Below are 19,251 nucleotides of genomic sequence, written 5' to 3' on the forward strand. Positions count from 1 at the left end.
AAAAAAAAAAAAAAAAAAAAGAACCCTCAGTACAGATTAATGCAACAAAACACACCATTTCTGATGGATACATAGAATGAATGGTGCAAAATTACACCATAGATGAGATTGATGATCTTCTGATTCTACACATCTAACAATTACAAAAGCAAAACATACAAAATAAAAGGAGAAGGCAAAGAGATGGGGAACCAGATTTCTTAATTTACAACCTCGTGGAGAGCTTGATCAGTCCGATGTAAAAATAGCACAACTTTAATCACCGTGTAAGCAATAGAGCTGGCGGATATTTCCTGAAGCTGCAACATCAAAACAACTAGGTCAAACATGTATGCTTTTTCTAATTCTGGTGTACAGCACCCAACAACTAAGATCAAAGGAAGGACAAAACAAGTTGTTAGTCAAAGCTTGATTATAACTTGCCAGAACAGGCTTCATGGTCCAAAGATAAACTACAACCACAAGAGTAAGCAACAGAAACACCATATAATACTCAGATGCTATGGCTAGCAGAGGCCCAGTTTAAATATTTGGGGTAAAGACGGGAGATACTCCAATGGCAGAAGAACAACCAACCAACTTGACAACAAGCTGGTATCACCTGGATTTCACCAGCATAGAAGACCGTGCCTTCAAATAGGGGACTTATACATGGCAAGCTGATCAGCCAACTCAACTTGGAACATATTTTAATCACATATTATCTAAATTACCTTGAGGGAGCAAGGAACGGATATACACTTACTCTAATTAATTCCATAGCAAGAAAAATATAAAAAAGAATATAACACATGCAAAGCAGAAACGAGCCTACCATACAGCCAATCCTTAAAATATACGTGGAGAGCACATGATAATTCCCGTTTTCGATTCTCTTCAAGTTGAATATCTCGTAAAGCTTGTCTGATCTCCTCTAGACCCTGATGCTGAACAAAATAGTATACCTCAGCACAAAACATCCAGAGACAAGTATAAAGAACCACCAGAAGTATGAAATATGGACACGAAAAATGCTGGAGAATACAGAATAACTGAGTGAATAACTTAAGCTAAGGCGGCGCTTGGTCCTCGAGGTGTCACAAGTTTACAACCACAATAGTAGGTGAGGAACGTGCATTTTTTATTCGTAAATGGTATTCTCAAACCCAACCTAGATGATGCTCATGACCATCAGGTATGTGAAGCTTTATTTCCCCCCTACCTTCCCTATTCTTCAATCTTTTCAATCACAAAACAGCCCCACATCCCAATTTTTTTCTCCACATCTCCTGTTCTCTCGACACTATAAAGCAGGTTTTCTATTTGTCTCCCTCACGTACAAACAGTGGACAGGTAGTAATGCTACACAAACTCTAGATTGGCCAAATTCGTTTGGGGGTTTCATTTCCCTGGCAGACGAAATCCCTTTCGACAACAAATTCAAAGGTGCCAAACAACGCCTAAAGAGCCACGCAGTTAATCACAGGTTGCACCCATTGGTAAAATATAAGCAACTTTTTATCAACATACATTTTTTTTCTGAGATGCCATGTACATATCAGGCAATGCAAATGGATTTTGTTTCGTTGGGTTTGGTGTTTCACTGCCATACCAGTTAGGAATCTGTACATCAGAATAGAAAACCAAAAAAGTTACAAATCAAAGCAATTAGGTATGCAATAAAGTATCACGACTAAAATAAAATCTATCATGACCGAACTAGACTTCCTAACTCGTAAGTTCTGAGAACAGAGGAAGTTCAGCTACAAACATCTGTAATTTGATAAAGGAAAAAACTACCACACAAAGAAGAAATGGAATCATACTACAGAGCTTGAAACATATTAAGAGAAAACTGAGATAGCAACGTACCACGAAGTTGGTAAAATGATCAGGATTTAGGCATGTAGCAGACTCAGCTTGAACATCAGAGACCCCTGCAGGATGAGATAATGAATCGTGTGGATTCACCACACCCAGAACAAGTGGTTCATTCCATTTGTTTATAGTTGTATCAACACCAACTTGGCTCAGGTGCTCTTCCAGCTGCGAATAGAAAGTATTGTATGGGGCCACCTGATGCAAGAAAGACAAAATAATTCTGAACAGTTTTCTAGAATGAGTGGGATGAAAATGAATCCATAATGTCTATCAACAACATTTTCTATAGATTAGAAGGAGTTTATGGAATTATAAGAAGGTTTAGAGCAACAGGCTTCACCTGCAACTTATGATTATCCCCAAGATATAGTGGCCGCTGATTTACTCCTACATAGAACACGCACTCACGACAATTGGCAATGGTTATCCGTTTAGTTGCAGTGATCACTTGAACTCGTTCACAGTGCTCCACACGAACGGCCTTGAATAAAACATAGAATCACATATAAGTCAAAACATAATCAACCGGAACCCACAAGATACCATGAAAAATTAACCTACTGGAACATAGTTATACAGATGAATATACTTGATCAAGTGTCACTAATCTGTTGTATGATAAATCATATACCAACTATTCTTCACTCTATATTAATGACATTTGAGCAAACTTCTCTCAAATGCAAGAACAGTTAGGCGATTCAACAAAATAATCCTGACATTTCTAGACCTATCACCAGCTTCTTTTAGGAGCACTAAAATGGATGATAACTGTTTAGGTGAAAAACATTTAGATGCTACGTCCCAGACACAAACTTCAACCTAAATGGGAAGATAGATCGGCTACAACAGCTAAAACAAAATCCTTCACATGTAAAATGAGCCTCTTCTGACATCAGGAGAACTGAAACAAAAGAGACATCCAAAGAGGCTGCTCATCCAGAAAAGTAGGGTCAGTAATCTCATTCATCAATAAAAAGAAGTTGGATCACTGTGTGTTAGACAGTTTCACCCCTCCAACCAACTTAATATGAGCCTCTCCCAGACCAGTGGGTATTTCATGTGGCGGGGATCCCCTCACGAGTTCAGAGAGAGACAAGAGGTTTATGGAAGGAAAGAACCATTGTTTCTGAGAACTGTATGGTGAAAGAGTGGTTCCACAAATGTAGTCACCTGTCCCTGAGTATCAAAAACTCTCTCCTTTTAGGCTTTAACTTTCTGTTTCCACATAAATTTCAAACATTCAATAACTGAAGAGTTTCTCGTGGGGCATTTGAAAACCTAACTAAAACAGGAAACGTATATCTGTTAATAGATGTGATCCATACATACAAATAATAATGCACAAACCCATCAGTTATTAGTCCTCTAGTTTAGAATAACAAAGCCGGGATCTGGATGCTGAGATGGGTGGGAAAAATGAAAAGTCAATGCACAAGGTTACTAAAAAAATACCTCAACAAGTGAGCAACATGGAGAGGGTTTAATAACACACTATTCAGTAAAAGAAGTCTTATAAAAACGAAATACGATAAGACAGACTGGAAGAAAAGAAACAAATATGGATTTTCACTTCTTTGGTTGGACGGCTGACTGCCTACAGCCATCGGAGACCAACAATGACACAAGTTACGATAGACAGAACATTCTACCTGACATACAATGCGAAGATTTGAAAGATCAAGAAGATGCAACAATCGTGCATAGATGAGTTATATTATAGTCAAATGAAGCAGCAAAAACATCATTGATTTCTCAGGTTTAAGCAACAAGTCAATTAAACCAACTGATGCTGCTTCTGTCAATTTGACATATTACTCTCATACCGCCTTGAACAGACAAAATTAAGTAATCGAAAGTTCACTTAGTTTCTCAACTTGCTCATCAATTTAAATAGGTAAGGAGACTCCTGATGAGATTAAAAACCACACTAAATGAACATACCTACAAGGAAAATTAAAACGTAACATTTCTAAGGAACGCACTGCAGCAAGATAACCAAATATCTAACAGTAAAAATAACAGAAGTCTTGACACATACTTTGCCAATAGCTCCAAAAACTATAGTTGCATCCGAACATCCGTACACAGTTGCATATTTTAACGGTGCTAATATGTAGACCACTGCGTCCTGACAATTAAGAACCTGCAAGAAGGAAATGTACTTCAGAACTATTGAGTTTACAGACTCTTAAGATGATCAAACAAAGAATTTTCTTGCTAAAGAGGTTACCAGAATAACTATTATAAAAGTGACCTTGCAACGGAAGTGATGAGGGTAGTTGCCAAATTCAACCAGAATAACTATCAAACTGGATATGCTTCTAAACTTGATCGTACATGAGATAGATAAAGATAACATAAAATTCCATGGTGCATAGTCCAAAGTAATTATACTGTTTGATTATCTAGTGTTACTCTTGACAAATACATGGTATGGTTCACAATGTGTCAGGATTCTCTCTTTTTTTGAGCGGCTTATGGACTGACTGTATGAATTTCACCCGTATAGATCTTCCTAGGCCTAGTCAAGATGCTCACGAACTTGACCACAACAGGAAGTTTCAGTTATCAACTTATCAAGCCTATAGCTAGTAAATAGTATAAGCGTTCTGAAAAAGTATAAGTATTCAGTTAAGATAGAACAATTTGTAATTCAAGGGAATTTAATGCAAAAAGTAATTGGCAGGTGTTCCAGTCAAATAAATGGTAGAATAAGTCCGTGAAAGTACGTATAACCATCCACGTCCTATTTTTATCAGAAACTATCAAATTATACTGATTTGTTTGTTTTCTTCGTACCCTACAAATCTGGAAGAGAAAAAACAGCTCAGTTGCATGTGTTCACCCTAAAGTAATGTTGAATTGTTTTCAAGTTTCAACCAACATGACCAAATAAACTCTGACTAGGTATGTACTAAAATGGATGAAATCTAGCATTGGCTAAGGTTGACACAAACGGAAAACTAACCGTCAAAATATAAACAGACAACAAAGTCAAAATTATCTGTGTATTTTTGGTAATTTCGGAACATCAAGGCATAACGACAAAAAATCTTGAACAATTCCAAATTGATGAAGAAGGGAACAGCAAGTATAAAACGTATAACAGCGTCTGTCCTTTTTAAGACTCCGTTTTTAGGTTGTATCTTCGAGTTAAAATTATGCCAATTTTTCCCCAAAATAATTATGTTCACAGCAACTACTGACATCTGGAATAGTCTAAGCATCAGAGTTTTTAACATGATATGACATCACCCTCAATGTCTAAGAAAAGAATGAGCGCAACTATATTCTGCCAAAGCTAGCAGTCACAAAATCCAACTAATCTATGGCCATTATCAGCTTTGACTAAAACTAGCTAAAAAAAGCATAACGAACCTCCAAACATAGCAGCTAGTCTTACATAGCTAACAAATGCTATAACCCTCACCTTCACAGAAGATCCCTTAAGATCAGATGCTTGCTTTACCACTGAAGTTTTGGAGATACCCTCTACAAAACTCTGACTACCTTCACTCAACCCCTTGCATGAACTGGGACCTGAGTCAGCCATAGGGATATCCTGATCAGCGGCCACAGGTGACCCGCCTTCTTTTGAACTAATTTTGTGTTCTAATGCAGCTTCAATATTTTGTAGGATCCAATCATGAACTTGTCCTGCAGGAACAGGAATGGCAGGCATGTCTGGATCTGAATTTGCAAAAAACGGAGCAGCCTGACTCAATGGAATTCTGTTAGATCCCTTTTCCCCGAACTGAATAAGAAATCCTAAATGCTCGAACCGTTCTAAGGTCAAGACCTGCAGAATGGAGCAAATGTAGAGATGTATATCATCTTCGAGAGAAAGCTTGAAGACATGCATATTTCTGCATAATAACACAGTGATTGTTCAACCTACAGAGGAAAGGAAAATGTTCTCCAAGCAATGTGAACCTTTCTTGATAAGCATGCACAGAACTATGCTCTAACATACTAATTTCAGCATACATAAGAGATAGTTAAATACAATGTTCAAAGAATTTCAAAAATAAGTAGTACATGCTTGTATAATTAAAATGCTGTTTCACAGCAATGCAGAAGAGTTTGGTCAGAATTGGCAAAGTTGGTTCTTCACCTAATTTGATTTTAAGTTGTCAATTTTACAAAAAACTTGAACTATTATTAGTTACATTATAATGTCATCTACTATTATTAGATTAGATACATTATAAGAACGATTGGCGGTCCTCTGGATTCACTGAACGGCTGAACAAGAACAACTGGGCAAATGAATGCAGGTTTAAAATTGAGTGCCTGCAAATGAATAGTTAAATGACTGAAGATCTCATATTGCCATGATGTCATATGATTTTGATAAACTATTAATCCGTCATAAATTTGATTGCTCCTCCATTTTATACAGAAAAATCTATGATGCTATAATATGACCACTAACAAAACCCTGCCCTAAAGACGTGAACGGTAGAATTCGCCGAACTATAATCGAGTGAAGAAACAAAAAATTGATAATACGGATATACTAACCAGGGATTCCTCATCTTCCCCATCCACTGAGTCCGCCAATAGAGAAAGTATGTTAGCCAGGTGCTTCTGTAAATACGATAACTGATGGGACTCCTCATCAGCCTGGGACGGCATAAACCGACGGCTGTTGCTGCGCACAAGCTACAACTCAATGGCACACACACAGTACACATAAGAATAACCAAACAAATACAACAGTATCTCCAACTTGTAAAACACAACATATACAGCATATTTTTGGATTACACAGTTAGCTTTGTAACAAAATATATCCCAGTAACATACTGATATTAAGATGATGAGACTTCTTTTTGACGAAACTAGAGCATGCTTCAATCAGAGGTAGAGGCCATCAAAACAAAAAGAAGCCAACACGGGAATAGTGAAAGACAGTTTACAGCTCCAATGTAGTAGAATGAGCTTCGCCTTACTACCTTTTTGCTATTTTTTCAGAAATTAGTGCGAGAAACACCCCCACAGTGTATTTGAATTTTTGAAACTAGACATCTGTATACTATGGAAACCAGAGAACGGCAGATAAGACTAAATAATCATAACGCCTCTCAACCCTAACTAGGTGTTTTTTTGAAAAGAAGTGTGTGTGATTTCAAGTTCTCAACCAAGCATCAATTATCTACGAAATCCTCACTAATTTGATCAGTTGAGAAGTCAAATTTTTCTCAAAAGAGAATTAACAAAATCCCCACCGCAATAAAATCAAAATGACATAATTAGTACCTGCAATGGAGATAGAAACGAAACGAAACCATCAAATGCAGATGTTGAAGGCCAAACATCAGATACGGAAGCGGAATCTTTATGAGTTCTAGGAAGAAGCTTTTTGTAAGATTGAATGTAGAGAAATAAAATGAGATGATAAACATCAGCAGTAAGAGCATTTGATTGAGTAGGGATGGGATCAAAATCAGATGAAGGGAGTACAGAAGCAAGTGTCTGAATAACAAGATGAGCATAATCGGTCGAGATATTAAGGACTTGAGAAATGCCATCAGCATCAATACGATACGAAGATGTAGATGCTTTTTCAACGAGTTTATCTTTGAGTGGACCTAGGGTTACAGTTCCATCTGAGAAGATGAGTTTTGGAATTGGAAGAAGTCCATACTCGAATGGTTCTCTTCTAACTCGAACAAATATTTCTTCTTTTACAGAAGAAGATAGTGATGGTGGCTCAACTTCTTCGTTCATCTCTCTGGCTTGCTTCTGAGGAGAGAGAAAAATGATATCACAATAACAGATCTCTTCTGACTCTGCTGTGTGGAGGAGATGAGAGAGTGATGAAGGCAAACAACGAAAAAAAAAAAAAAGGTGGGCTGAGATGTATGTGCCCAAAAAATTAGTAACGATGGACAACGTTTCCCCATGGTCGACTTTGTTAATGATGCCTCATGGTCTTTCGATTTAGCATTCAATGCTACTTGGTCATTAGGAGGAAACTAATACGGCTTTTGTTAACTTGTATACCCGTATACATGTTAAGGTTTAATAAAGAGTTATTTTATTTCATTGGAAATTGTGTGTTTTTGTCTTATTCTACTAGAAATTGTGTTTTCTTGCATGAAAAACAACAAATCTTTTCCCAATGCAAAGAATTATTGTTTTCAATGCAATAAAACAAATAAATCTTGTTTCCAATACAAAAAATAATTGTTTTAATGAACCTTAACATATATACGGGTATACAAGTTAACAAGACCCATACTAATGTTGTTTGGTAACAACCATTACATTACAATGATTCCATCATAAGTTCGTAATCACAAACAATAATTATTGTTACTGTTAAGATTTTATACAATCTACTAGATATTCATTATGAGCTCGGATTCTCTTTTTCTTTTTTGTTTTAGAAATTATATTATGTTAGTGCATCCTCACTTAGATTTACAAGATCATTGACAAAATAGGCGAAAATCAGATTTAATTGTCCGAGTTGATTTCAGATTATACCACTATTCATCATTTCTATGTATTAAAAAATGATATTTTTGTAGGTACTTTTTTTTTTTTTTTTTTTTTTTTTTTTTTTTTTTTTTTTTTTTTGCAACTGAAAAATTTTATTTATTGGAATAACTTAAACCAAAACAAAAGAAGAGTCAATAGACAGTTGATGAGAAACTTCTGCAGGAGGGACATAGCTCCAAGTATTGGTTATTCTATCTGTTCTAGCCTTCTTAGATAGAATGTCAACAGCTCTATTTCTCTCTTTTGGAACATATGACAATTTCCAAGAGGTAAAAACTGAAAACAAATTTTTAATGTCAAGAACAGTGTGGTGCAGTCTCCAATCAATGGCTCCATTGTTTTTGTTAACAGCATCAACAACGACTTTAGCATCCATCTCAAAGTGAATCCTTTCTAGCTTTTGTTACTTTGACCATTGCATAGCATGCCACAACCCCATACACTCCGCCTGCTCCGCACTTCTTATTTCCCTTAGATAGATGCACCTTGCTGCCTGTTGTGTTCCTGCAAAATTTCGAGTTATTAGACCAATGCCTCCTGTAAAATTAGTTGAATTAAAAGAACCATCAACATTTATAGTAAGATAGTCTAATGGAAGAGAGATCCAATGAACAGAATGGCGATTCACTCTTTGAGATACACGAGGAAGTTTGTTAATAACAGACAATTGTTCTTCAATCAACATTCTGCACTTCTGAATAATAGCCTCAGGGCCTGCATTACTTTGCTGGAACACTTTTCCACATCTCTCTGACCATAGACTCCAAGCTATTATAGCTCTTGTAACTACATCATTCTCAGTTATAACTCCATTCATCAGGCTGTCAAACCAACTACATATCCATTCAGACAAGTCTCCAGAATTATTAGAAGTCCAGCCAATGATGGCAAACCACACTTCTCTTGAAAAGTTACAGTGCATAATGAGACGGGACGCAGATTCTAGTTGGAGATTGCATAAGGGACAAGAGACATCTTCACCCACAATGGCAGATCCGAGCGCATCTTTAGTGGACAACAGATTGGTGATAGATTTCCACAAGAATTGTCGAATCCTTGGTAATGTTGGCAATTTCCACAATCTGTTGTAAATTTTCCTCAACCTATCCCCCACTGGTTGCATTGTTGTTGTTTCATTGTACATCTTCTGATAGCACGATTTTACTGAGAATCTTCCATTTTTCTCCAATAACCAAATTAATCTATCTAGTTGAGAATGATGAATGGGAATAAGAGAAATAATATTTACCACCTCTGGCTCAAATAATTCTTCAAGCACTGGGATATTCCATTCTTCAGAATTTGGACTGAATAACTGATGAACATGACTGTAATTTTGTGCAGTAGAACACCCTTGTTTTGGCTGTGGAGCTGTTTGTAATTCTGGGATCCAATGATGCTTCCAGATGAGAATAGATTCACCATTTCCCAAGTTCCAACAATTGTGCCTCTTAATGAATTGCAGTCCAGAGCTAATGCTATGCCAGGACCAAGTTGTATTGGTTTTCTTTTTTAAGTCAAAAAGATCACCATCTGGAAAATATTTCGCATGCAGCGATTTTTCCATAATTGAAGATTGATCCGTGCAGAGCTTCCAAGTTGTCTTGGCCAACCTAGACCACCTTCAGGTTTAGGGTGACGAGCTCTCATCCAAGTTATGATATGCCTGCCCTTACTAGTCTTTTTATTTCTCCAGAAAGCCTGTTGTGAATAATTCATCTTAGTGATGGTGCAATCTGGCAATCTGAAACTTTGCATATGATGAATAGGAATGGCATTTGAAACATTCTTAATCATCATTGATCTTGCAGCTTCTGACATATTGCTTGCATCCCATTTAGAGAATCGATTATTCATCTTTTCCTGCAGTACTACAAAGGGGACTTTCCTGTTTCTTCCAATGAAAAACGGCAATCCCAAGTATTGTTCTTCCTTAAGATTCATCTCTCGCACCTGGAGAATACCACTGAGTATTTGACAAGAAGAAGGCTCTGTATTCCTACTAAAGTAAACTGCAGACTTGTTAAAGTTTATCAATTGCCCTGATCAGGCACTAAAATCCTCTATAACTTGAAGGAGTTTGTTGGTCTGGTCTAGATTAGACTAGCAGAACAGTAGACAATCATCCGCGAAAAGTAGTGATTAATTTTAGGAGCAGATCTAGAGATTTTCATACATGTGAGTTGCTTTGTTTTTCACAGTAAGCTAAAACTCTAGAGAAATACTCCATTGCCAAGATTAACAAGTACGAAGATAATGGATCCCCTTGACGGATTCCTCTTGTTGGGTTGAAAGCTTTAGTTGGACTGCCATTAAGAAGTACTTCAATCTGAGTTGTGCTTATACATTGATAGATGAGCTGACAAAACTTGTCACCAAAACCAAATTTCTTAAGAACTTCAATTAAAAAACTCCACTCTAATTTGTCGAAGGCTTTAGACATGTCCATCTTGAGGGCTAAGTGACCACATTTACCCTCTTTTTTATTCATTGCTTGCACAATCTCCTGAACCAAGCAAACATTCTCTGAAAGTAGTCTCCCTGGTACATATGCTGCTTGCATAGGTGAGATGATGATGGTAACATGTTTTTTCATTCTTAAAGAGATTATTTTGGAGATGATCTTATAGACTGTATTGCACAGCACTATTGGTCTGAAGTCCTCCGGTTTACTTGGAGATTTAACTTTCGGTATGAGAGAAATTCTGGTTTTGTTTAATTGCTTGAGAAGAAAGCCGGAGTGAAAGAAGGATTTTACCATATTACACACGTCAGTCTTTACTATGGGCCATTGAGATTGATAAAAGCCAGGTGGGAAACCATCTGGACCTGGACTTGTCCAAGGATCCATACTCATAAGAGCATTATAGATTTCTTGATCAGTCGGGGGAGCTTCAAGTTCTTGATTGTCTTCATCAGTAATGATAGCAGGAATGTGCTGCAGAAATATGTAGTTATCTGTCGGAGATGTAGAAGACATGATCTTTTGGAAATGATTACTGAGAAGTTCTCCTAAACTTTCTTTGTCAGAACACAAGTACCAGCTGGTGAGAGTAAAGCATTAATCCTGTTACGAGATCTCCTCTTATTTGCCTTGATATGGAAGTACTTCGAGTTTTTATCCATGTCATTGAAATAATGATCTCTTGCCTTTTGTCTATTAGAACTGGCAAGCATCTCATCCAAAGCACTGATCTCTTTCTCCAGAAGTATGACTGCATTAGTGTTGTTGTCATTCTTGTCTGAAGCTTGAAGTTGAGAAACATCTGACTGAAGATTCAAAATTCTGCCTTGAATGTCACCAAAAGTAACTTTACTCCATTTAGACAATATATGTCTACTATTAGAAAGCTTATTAGAAAGAACAAAAGCATTAGAACCTTGATAAGCAGCAGACCAAGCATTTTTAATCTCTTCATGGCATTTATCATTTTGCAACCAATGTTCAAAAAAATTCCAGTTTCTACCATTAACCCTATTAAATTTGTATAATTCTAGAAGAATAGGACAGTGATTTGAACCTCTTTGAGTTAAATGAGTGAGAAGCGCATCAGGGTAAACTAAAGACCAATCATTTTTGATTAGAGCTCTATCAATTCTAGACTTGTACTTACCAGTACCATGTTTATTGCTGGTCCAAGTATAGGGATTTCCACTAAAAGCTAAGTCCTTTAAGCCTGCACTTCTTATAGCATTTAGAACTTCTTGATGGGTTGAGCTATTACTCTGAGTATTTCTATTTTCAGGGACCATTGTGATGTTTAAATCACCAATGAGAACCCATGGTATCTTAACAGATTTGCTTAGATCAAGAATATAAGACCATTGCTCCGGTTGTTTATCTTTATAAGAGGTACCATAGACACAAGAAAGGAACCACTCTCCTTTACTTGGGTCATTAGAAACGATTGCATGAATCATATTATCTGTGGAACCAACAATATCTAAAGAAAAGCCATCTTTCCATAAGAGAAGAAGACCACCAGCTAATCCAACAGAAGGCACATAAACCCTATTAGGAAAATCCAAGAACTTAGATAACTTTAGGATTATGTCATCATTAATCTTAGGTTCAACTAAAAAAATGATGTCAGGAGAATGTAACCTATTAAGATGTTGAAGATGATCCTTAGCATCTTTTCCTAAGAACCCTTGACAATTCCAACTTAAAACCTTCATACTGATAGGTTTATAGAGCTTTAGGATATAAGAATGGGACAGTAAAGATAAAACTCTTGTGAAAAATAACTAAAATTTAAATATAAAGAAAGAATATAGTAGAAAGTGGCAATACCACAACAATAGAGGCCTCCTCAACATCATGAAAATACTCCGTCTCAGCCAGCTCTCATTCCTCAATTAAATCATGCTCCATGTCGGCAGTCTCAGTGGTAGATGATCTTTTTCCAATATTCTTTTCCTGATTCTTAGATTTATCAATGGGAATAATGTCATCAGATGCATCATCTTCAACTTCATTGTTTCTGGATCTCTTAAGCTTCATTACTTCATCTTGTTCTTCATGAGCATCATTAAGCTGCTGCTTATGGCACGCTTCATAGATTCTTTGAACCAGCAAGTCAATATCATCTATTATTTCCACAACATACGCTTTGGCTAGTTCATGGATGTAGGAAATGTACTCATCATTAGTATAACATCTTATCTTCAGATCATCAGCAACATTTTCACACTCATCATCATTATGGTTAATGGTGAAGCATTCTTTGCATAAATTATGAGATTGCTTTCCCCAGTGATATCTTACCCATGAAACTCCACCTGCGGCAGTATTCCACCAACCTCCCATGTGTAATGGTTTAGTTAAATCTATCCTCACTCTAGTAGTTATCATACTTCCAGCTCCTGGTCAACAATTTTCAGGTTCAATCCAGATCTTGTCTCCAAGTTCATTTACAGCATTATTGACAACAAAAATAGAATGGTGTTCAAACATTAAATGTTGGAATTGAACATTCCATTCTTGATGGGTAAACTTTTGTTCTTGCACAGGGATAAATGGATCATAAACAATAATATTAAGATGATCTTTGAGGATATTCCATGGACCTTTTTTATAACAGCTGCCATAGTTTCCGAAGAATAAAACTTGAATAAAAAAATGTTCCTATCCAAAGCACGAACTTCTTTGACTTTGTACCTTTTCCATAAAGATGTAGATGCCTTCCTCACCTCTTCAGTATCTTGTGGATTCTTATGAAAGAATTTCCCAATTAAGGTGTTCTTCCATTCATTTTTGACTTCAGAGATGATAGTTTTATCAGAACCTAGAGTCTTTCTCATTCTTCTGGCACATATATCTCGAATGGTAGTGTTCTGCATCTTACTGTTCATGGCTGAAACTTGGTTATTAGAAGAGGTCGCCATTTCAGTTGAGAGTTGATGATGAGTGAAAAAACGATAATAGGGTTTTAAGCTTTCTCTTGCGATCTCTATATAAATATATGCATGAGATATATGAGTATCATAAATGCATATCTTTTGGTAGCCAATAACTGATGAAGGGAATAACAAATAATAATTATTTCCGGTGAAGAATTATTCTTATTAAATGATTGCATGGTCAACGGAGGACAGTTAGCTTGATTGCATTTCTTTCGCTCCTTGATTGTGGGAAGATTGAAAATTTTGAAATTCAAATCTTGGTTTTGACTAAGAAGAATCGGCCAGGCCGATTTGAGCTGATGAGCATGGTAGATACTCATGGAATCATACACATGGTTTACTTGACTAGAATACTGGAACATACTTTTGAAGATCATCTTGAGACTGACGATTTACAATACTGCTGGCGGAGCCGATAATGCCTTTGTTGATTGTAACAATATAGTTAGCTGAAGAAGAGATTTGAACCAAGAGGTCCAAAACTGGATGCTTTCCATGATAAACTAGAGACCCTGCAAAGGAAATTAGTGAGACATTAGAAAAGGAGAGAAAAGTGAAAAGAATAAGTAACCAGTGTAACATTAACAGAGATAGGAGGGACTAAAGAAATTTCAAAGAAGGAGTATCGATGTTTAAAGCTGGATTAAGCAATTAAAAGAAAATAGAAAAAAAGACAGATAATGCATTGCAACTAGGATATTATATGAAATGAAAAAAATCAAAAACTACAAAAATATTATCACTAGGAAAATCTATGGAATGAAAAGAATCAAAAAACTACAAGGGAAGGTGATCAAAAGAGATAAAATCATAGATTAGGAGACATGAATCAAGAAAGAAATTTTAGTGAGTTAGACTCAACAATCGCCCGATTCACAAAGCAGTTTTGGAACCAACAACAGACTTCGATTACTCTTGTCCTTTCTCTTCGCAATTTATTTATAATTGATATTTTTATTTGTTGAATACCTAATCAATTCAAATGGATAGATTAAATATAGTTTGGGTTCTTGACATAACCTGTGAGAGATGAGGGAAAAGATATTATGTAATTGTTTGGAAAGGCATCAGATGGTTACTGTTTTAGAGATGCATCAATTAGTTAGTGGTGTTTCAATTTGAAACAAGATTTCAAAGGTCACAACTGCTCCAAACGTGGAGTATAATGAGGGCTTTTCATATGGTTTTTTTTTGAAGAGACGTGTATGTATCTTTTGCAATCTATAAAAAGGTTTCAAGTGATACTTGAAGAACACACTGTGTTAAAAATTCTTATCCCTCTTTCTTAAACGAGTAGTAATACCAATTAGAGTTCAAGGGTGATTCGTCGATTGTTATTGATCTCCGATCACGCAAAGGCTTGATTGAATCCTGGGAAACGGTTTGCATTTGATCCCGCAACAAACTCTTAGCGAGTGGGAGCAAATAACGTTTTAAGAAAAGCGATTATGCGACTTCAAGCTATGGATGTTTCGATTCTATACCCTAAATTTCCAACAATCTTAAAACGTTATTTTATCAATGGAATTTGGAATGGTTACGGGTTTTATTTAGGGCTAGGCGCATGAAAGTTTGGAAAGGACAAGAAAAAGGAAAAACGAATCGCCATTTTGATTCCCTGGCGTGAAACAATTACAAGAGTTGACGCCGTGTTCTGCATCTGAATGTATGTTTCCAATTCTTCAATTAAGAGTGGAAATATAACGACAAACAAAGAGTCTGAAAATTAACGATTCTGGAAAACAAAATTATTCAAGGCGTTCACCTTCAAAGGCTATACCTTACAGATAAGTTTGTCTTCCCAATTATTCTTGTTTTATGAAATATGTTTAAGATGTTTTATGGTGCCCAATTTCTATGATTATGATTCATATATCGATGCTTATATCCATACTGAGATACTGCCTTGGATACGAAATTGATACTTGTGTTTCAACGCTTACGATATTGTGATCTCTATAATCCATGCATTTGTGGAATTACCGATGATTAGGTTAGTAAAATTCTAATTAGTCCTTGGGTAAGAATATTGTTTTGTTAGAATGACTTCCATTTAAAGTCTACCGTCGTCTTTATCGATATGATGTGAATGAGTGCCTTTCCATACTATAGTTTTTTAGGACACAAAGAGGTGTATACTACATCTATTTTCGACGTATCCATATTTATATGCATGTATTATGAGGTGTTAGATGTTTGAATAAATGTCTAGTGAAAAGTGATGAACCATGCCCACTGAATGTAGTAGATACATGTATCTGATTCTTACTTTGAAACTCAAGTTTGATGATTGTTTGAGACTGTTTCTGATCTCCTCTGTTCATCGTAAGAAAGTGGTGATATGTACTGTTGAGTTTGTTCATACATGTGAGTGCCATTGTCTGACCTAGTTATACTGTTTGTGCACAACTTAATCTAAAAGAATTAAGTGTACCGGGAATATCCTCTCTAATCTTAAAAAATGGAAGAGTAAGAAATTAAATTGATTTCGCTCTCGCTTAGATTGGATGGATCCAAGGGAAATTAGTTTCGAACCCGATAAGGTTTGACAGTAAGAAACCTTTTTGTATTTCCATGAAAATCTATAAGGAAACTGATCTTAAATTTTTATTAGTTGGGATTTCATGGAAATGAGTTTTCGGCTAATTCATACTGTCACACCAGTTCTGCCCATAAAGACAGGCAAATCCAAAACAAAATCTGATAGATTTTTCTTTGTATTATTTGGAATTGAAGATTTCCTTTTGTAGGGATTATTTGTGGACATGGATCAGTCGGATGCATGAAATGGTTCCTTTTAGTAATCTGGTCAAGTTTATGAATCTGTGATTGAAACAAATAACATTAGTTACATGTTATGGTGTGTCTTGATTTGGATAAAGGACCGGTTACTGAGAAAGTGTGAATGATTTCTTGTTAAGGTTTCACATGACTACTAGTAATTGATGTTTACATCTATCCATACTTTATGAGTTACAATGCGGACCATCAATGCATATATTTGATTTAATTGAACTGTAGGGTAGTATGATGTTAAATGAATTCGGTTCATATGTTTTCACTGTTGCATATATTTATTTCAAGTACGATGCGTGTTGAATGCGAAATGAAAAAAAAATTTGTTAATCTTTTGAGCAGTGAAATTGTGGGGGTAATGAATTCTTATTACCAATGATTATTTAGCATGTACTTTCAAAAAATTGTGGATGCTCGTTGCTTGTGACAATGAGAAGTCAGTGACTCTGCAATAAAGTAGTAGTTTTACACCAATACATATAGCATTATAAGTAGTGGTTTTCTCAAAGATTCATGGGGAGTTTTCATTGGAAGGATTTTTGTAATCCTGGAAACCAATCAAAAGTCAAAGTTATAACAAATAACATAAAGGCCGAATCATTTTGGCAAAAAGCTTTTGGTTGTGAGGAACGAACAAATGTAAGGAGACACAGTAATTGAATTAACTTTGTGAAGGGATTAAAACCACTAAATGTGAACGTCAGTGGTGGAGTGGTGCATTCTAAGCACTAAGTAGGATCTGTGCATGAGGATGTATACCAACTAAAGTGCAACCATTGGGTTTGTATAACATTTGTACGTGGTTATGAGATTTCTTCAGTTGTTATCATTAGATTTGGAATCTAATCGATAAAGTTAAGTCACTTTGGAATAACCTTTCGATAAGGATTTATTTTGAAGGAATTCAACGGGAATTCAGTGTGCATAATGCAATGGGATTGTAATCTCAAAATTATTTAGTCATCGGTAGTGGCAACCTGACCGACCACTAGGAAATGACTAGTTCATCGGTTTAATAGGTAAAAACAAGTTATCGATAAATGATTAGTTTCAATACTTCAATTTTAAATCCCAATTGTGAAAATGAGTATTGATGTGTACTGTTATGAGTAGAGGTTGATTTAGTAGTCTTAATGAAGTTCAGTTTTTTGTGAACAAGTTTTCAAAATGACGGGAAAACTGGAAGGATTTCATCTATGTGAGCATAGAAGTGGTGATGCTTCTCATAAGAGTGGGGTTCTCTTGGGATTGCTCATGAAACCAGGCAAGCACAAGGCCATAATAATGCTAAGAGAAGATCGGACTCATTAAAGGTATTGATGTTTCTATTTGTGTGGTGTTTCCGGCTGTATCACGTAGAAGTAGAGGTTTAAAGCCAAGGCCACCATCAACTTTAACATAACTTTGAAAAGTTTACACTAAGCAAGGGTTTAATCGTAATGACACCTTTGTGTATTCGTAGAATCATCACATTACTCATTGGACTTCTATATTTAATCTAGTTGGGGATTGTTGAATGCCTGATCAGTATTCAAATGGATAGATCAAATATGGTTTGGGTTCTTGACATAACCTGCGGAGATGAGGGAAAACATATTATGTAACTATTTGGAAAGGCATCAAATGATTATTGTTTTAGAGATGCATCAATTAGTTAGTGACATTTCAATTTAAAACAAGATTTCAAAGGTCACAACTGTTCCAAACGTGAAGTATAAGGAGGGCTTTTCATATGGGTTTTTTGAAGAGACGTGTCTGTATCTTATGCAATGTATAAAAAGGTTTCAAGTGATACTTGAAGAACACACTATGTTAAAAACTCTTCTCCCTCTTTCTTGAACGAGTAGTAGTACCAATTAGAGCTCAAGGGTGATTCGTCGATTGTTGTTAATCGCCAATCACGCAAAGGCTTGATTGTATCCTGGGAAACGGTTTGCAACAAACTCTTAGCGAGTGGGAGCAAATAACGTTTTAAGGAAAGCGATTACGCGACTTCAAGCCATGGATGTTTCGGTTCCATACCCTAAATTTCCAACACTATTTGTATTAGGGTTTCGATTATCTTGTGTATCGATATTTTAGTTATTATTGTAAGCGATCATGTATTATTATTTTAATTTAACTAGATTGAAATATGTCAATTGATAAAAAAAATGTATTATATATATATTGTGATATAATTGATCTTGATTTACTTTATCAATAATTATAAGAGCATCTCCAACGACCCCTGTTAAAAATCCCATGTACAGGGATCTTATTTGAACCTTTATCTGGGGGTTTCATATGTGTGGTGAAAATAAGAACTTTTTTTAACGAATCATCTCCAATAGTGTGGGGTCTTATTTTAAGGATTTGGTAGGTAGATAAGGAGAACCATCAAGTGGTATGATGGTTCTCATGTTCTCTCCCTTGATTCCTTGAAGGAGGAAGGGGTTCGATCCTTGAACCTTGTGACCACTGGTGGTATATAGGGGCCATTAACTAACCACTGTACTAATTTATAGGAAAAATAATGTAGGGGACACTAAGTAAGAAAAATGATTTATTTGTTTCTACTAGTTAAGAATAATTTATTTAAAACCCCTTACAAAAAGCGAGGAGAGAGATCCTCTGGTGATTGTTTCAGGGCCTGAAAGCTTGATTCTTTCTCCGGCCCTTTTTGTGTGTACTTCT

The 19,251-nt window shown here is 36.0% G+C and overlaps 1 protein-coding gene across 2 annotated transcripts; it reads right to left on the reverse strand.

The window, feature by feature from the left end:
* Positions 1-15: 15 nt before the first annotated feature.
* On the reverse strand, positions 16-7,686 carry LOC113309191 (TBCC domain-containing protein 1-like). Of its 2 annotated transcripts, XM_026557605.1 has the most exons (9): positions 7,126-7,685; positions 6,388-6,528; positions 5,294-5,662; positions 3,902-4,006; positions 2,201-2,341; positions 1,852-2,055; positions 1,510-1,602; positions 815-926; positions 16-299 (listed from the first exon to the last, which is right to left on the reverse strand). In XM_026557605.1, the coding sequence occupies exons 1-9, from the start codon at positions 7,594-7,596 to the stop codon at positions 256-258; spliced, it is 1,680 nt and encodes a 559-aa protein (XP_026413390.1). In that variant the 5' UTR covers positions 7,597-7,685; the 3' UTR covers positions 16-255. The 2 variants fall into 2 exon arrangements, with proteins under 2 accessions (XP_026413390.1, XP_026413394.1); XM_026557609.1 differs by lacking the exon at positions 1,510-1,602 and having other exon boundaries at positions 7,126-7,686.
* Between the last annotated feature and the right edge of the window lie 11,565 nt (positions 7,687-19,251).

The sequence above is a fragment of the Papaver somniferum genome, chromosome 1 (assembly GCF_003573695.1).
Source record: "Papaver somniferum cultivar HN1 chromosome 1, ASM357369v1, whole genome shotgun sequence".
NCBI lineage: Eukaryota > Viridiplantae > Streptophyta > Magnoliopsida > Ranunculales > Papaveraceae > Papaver > Papaver somniferum.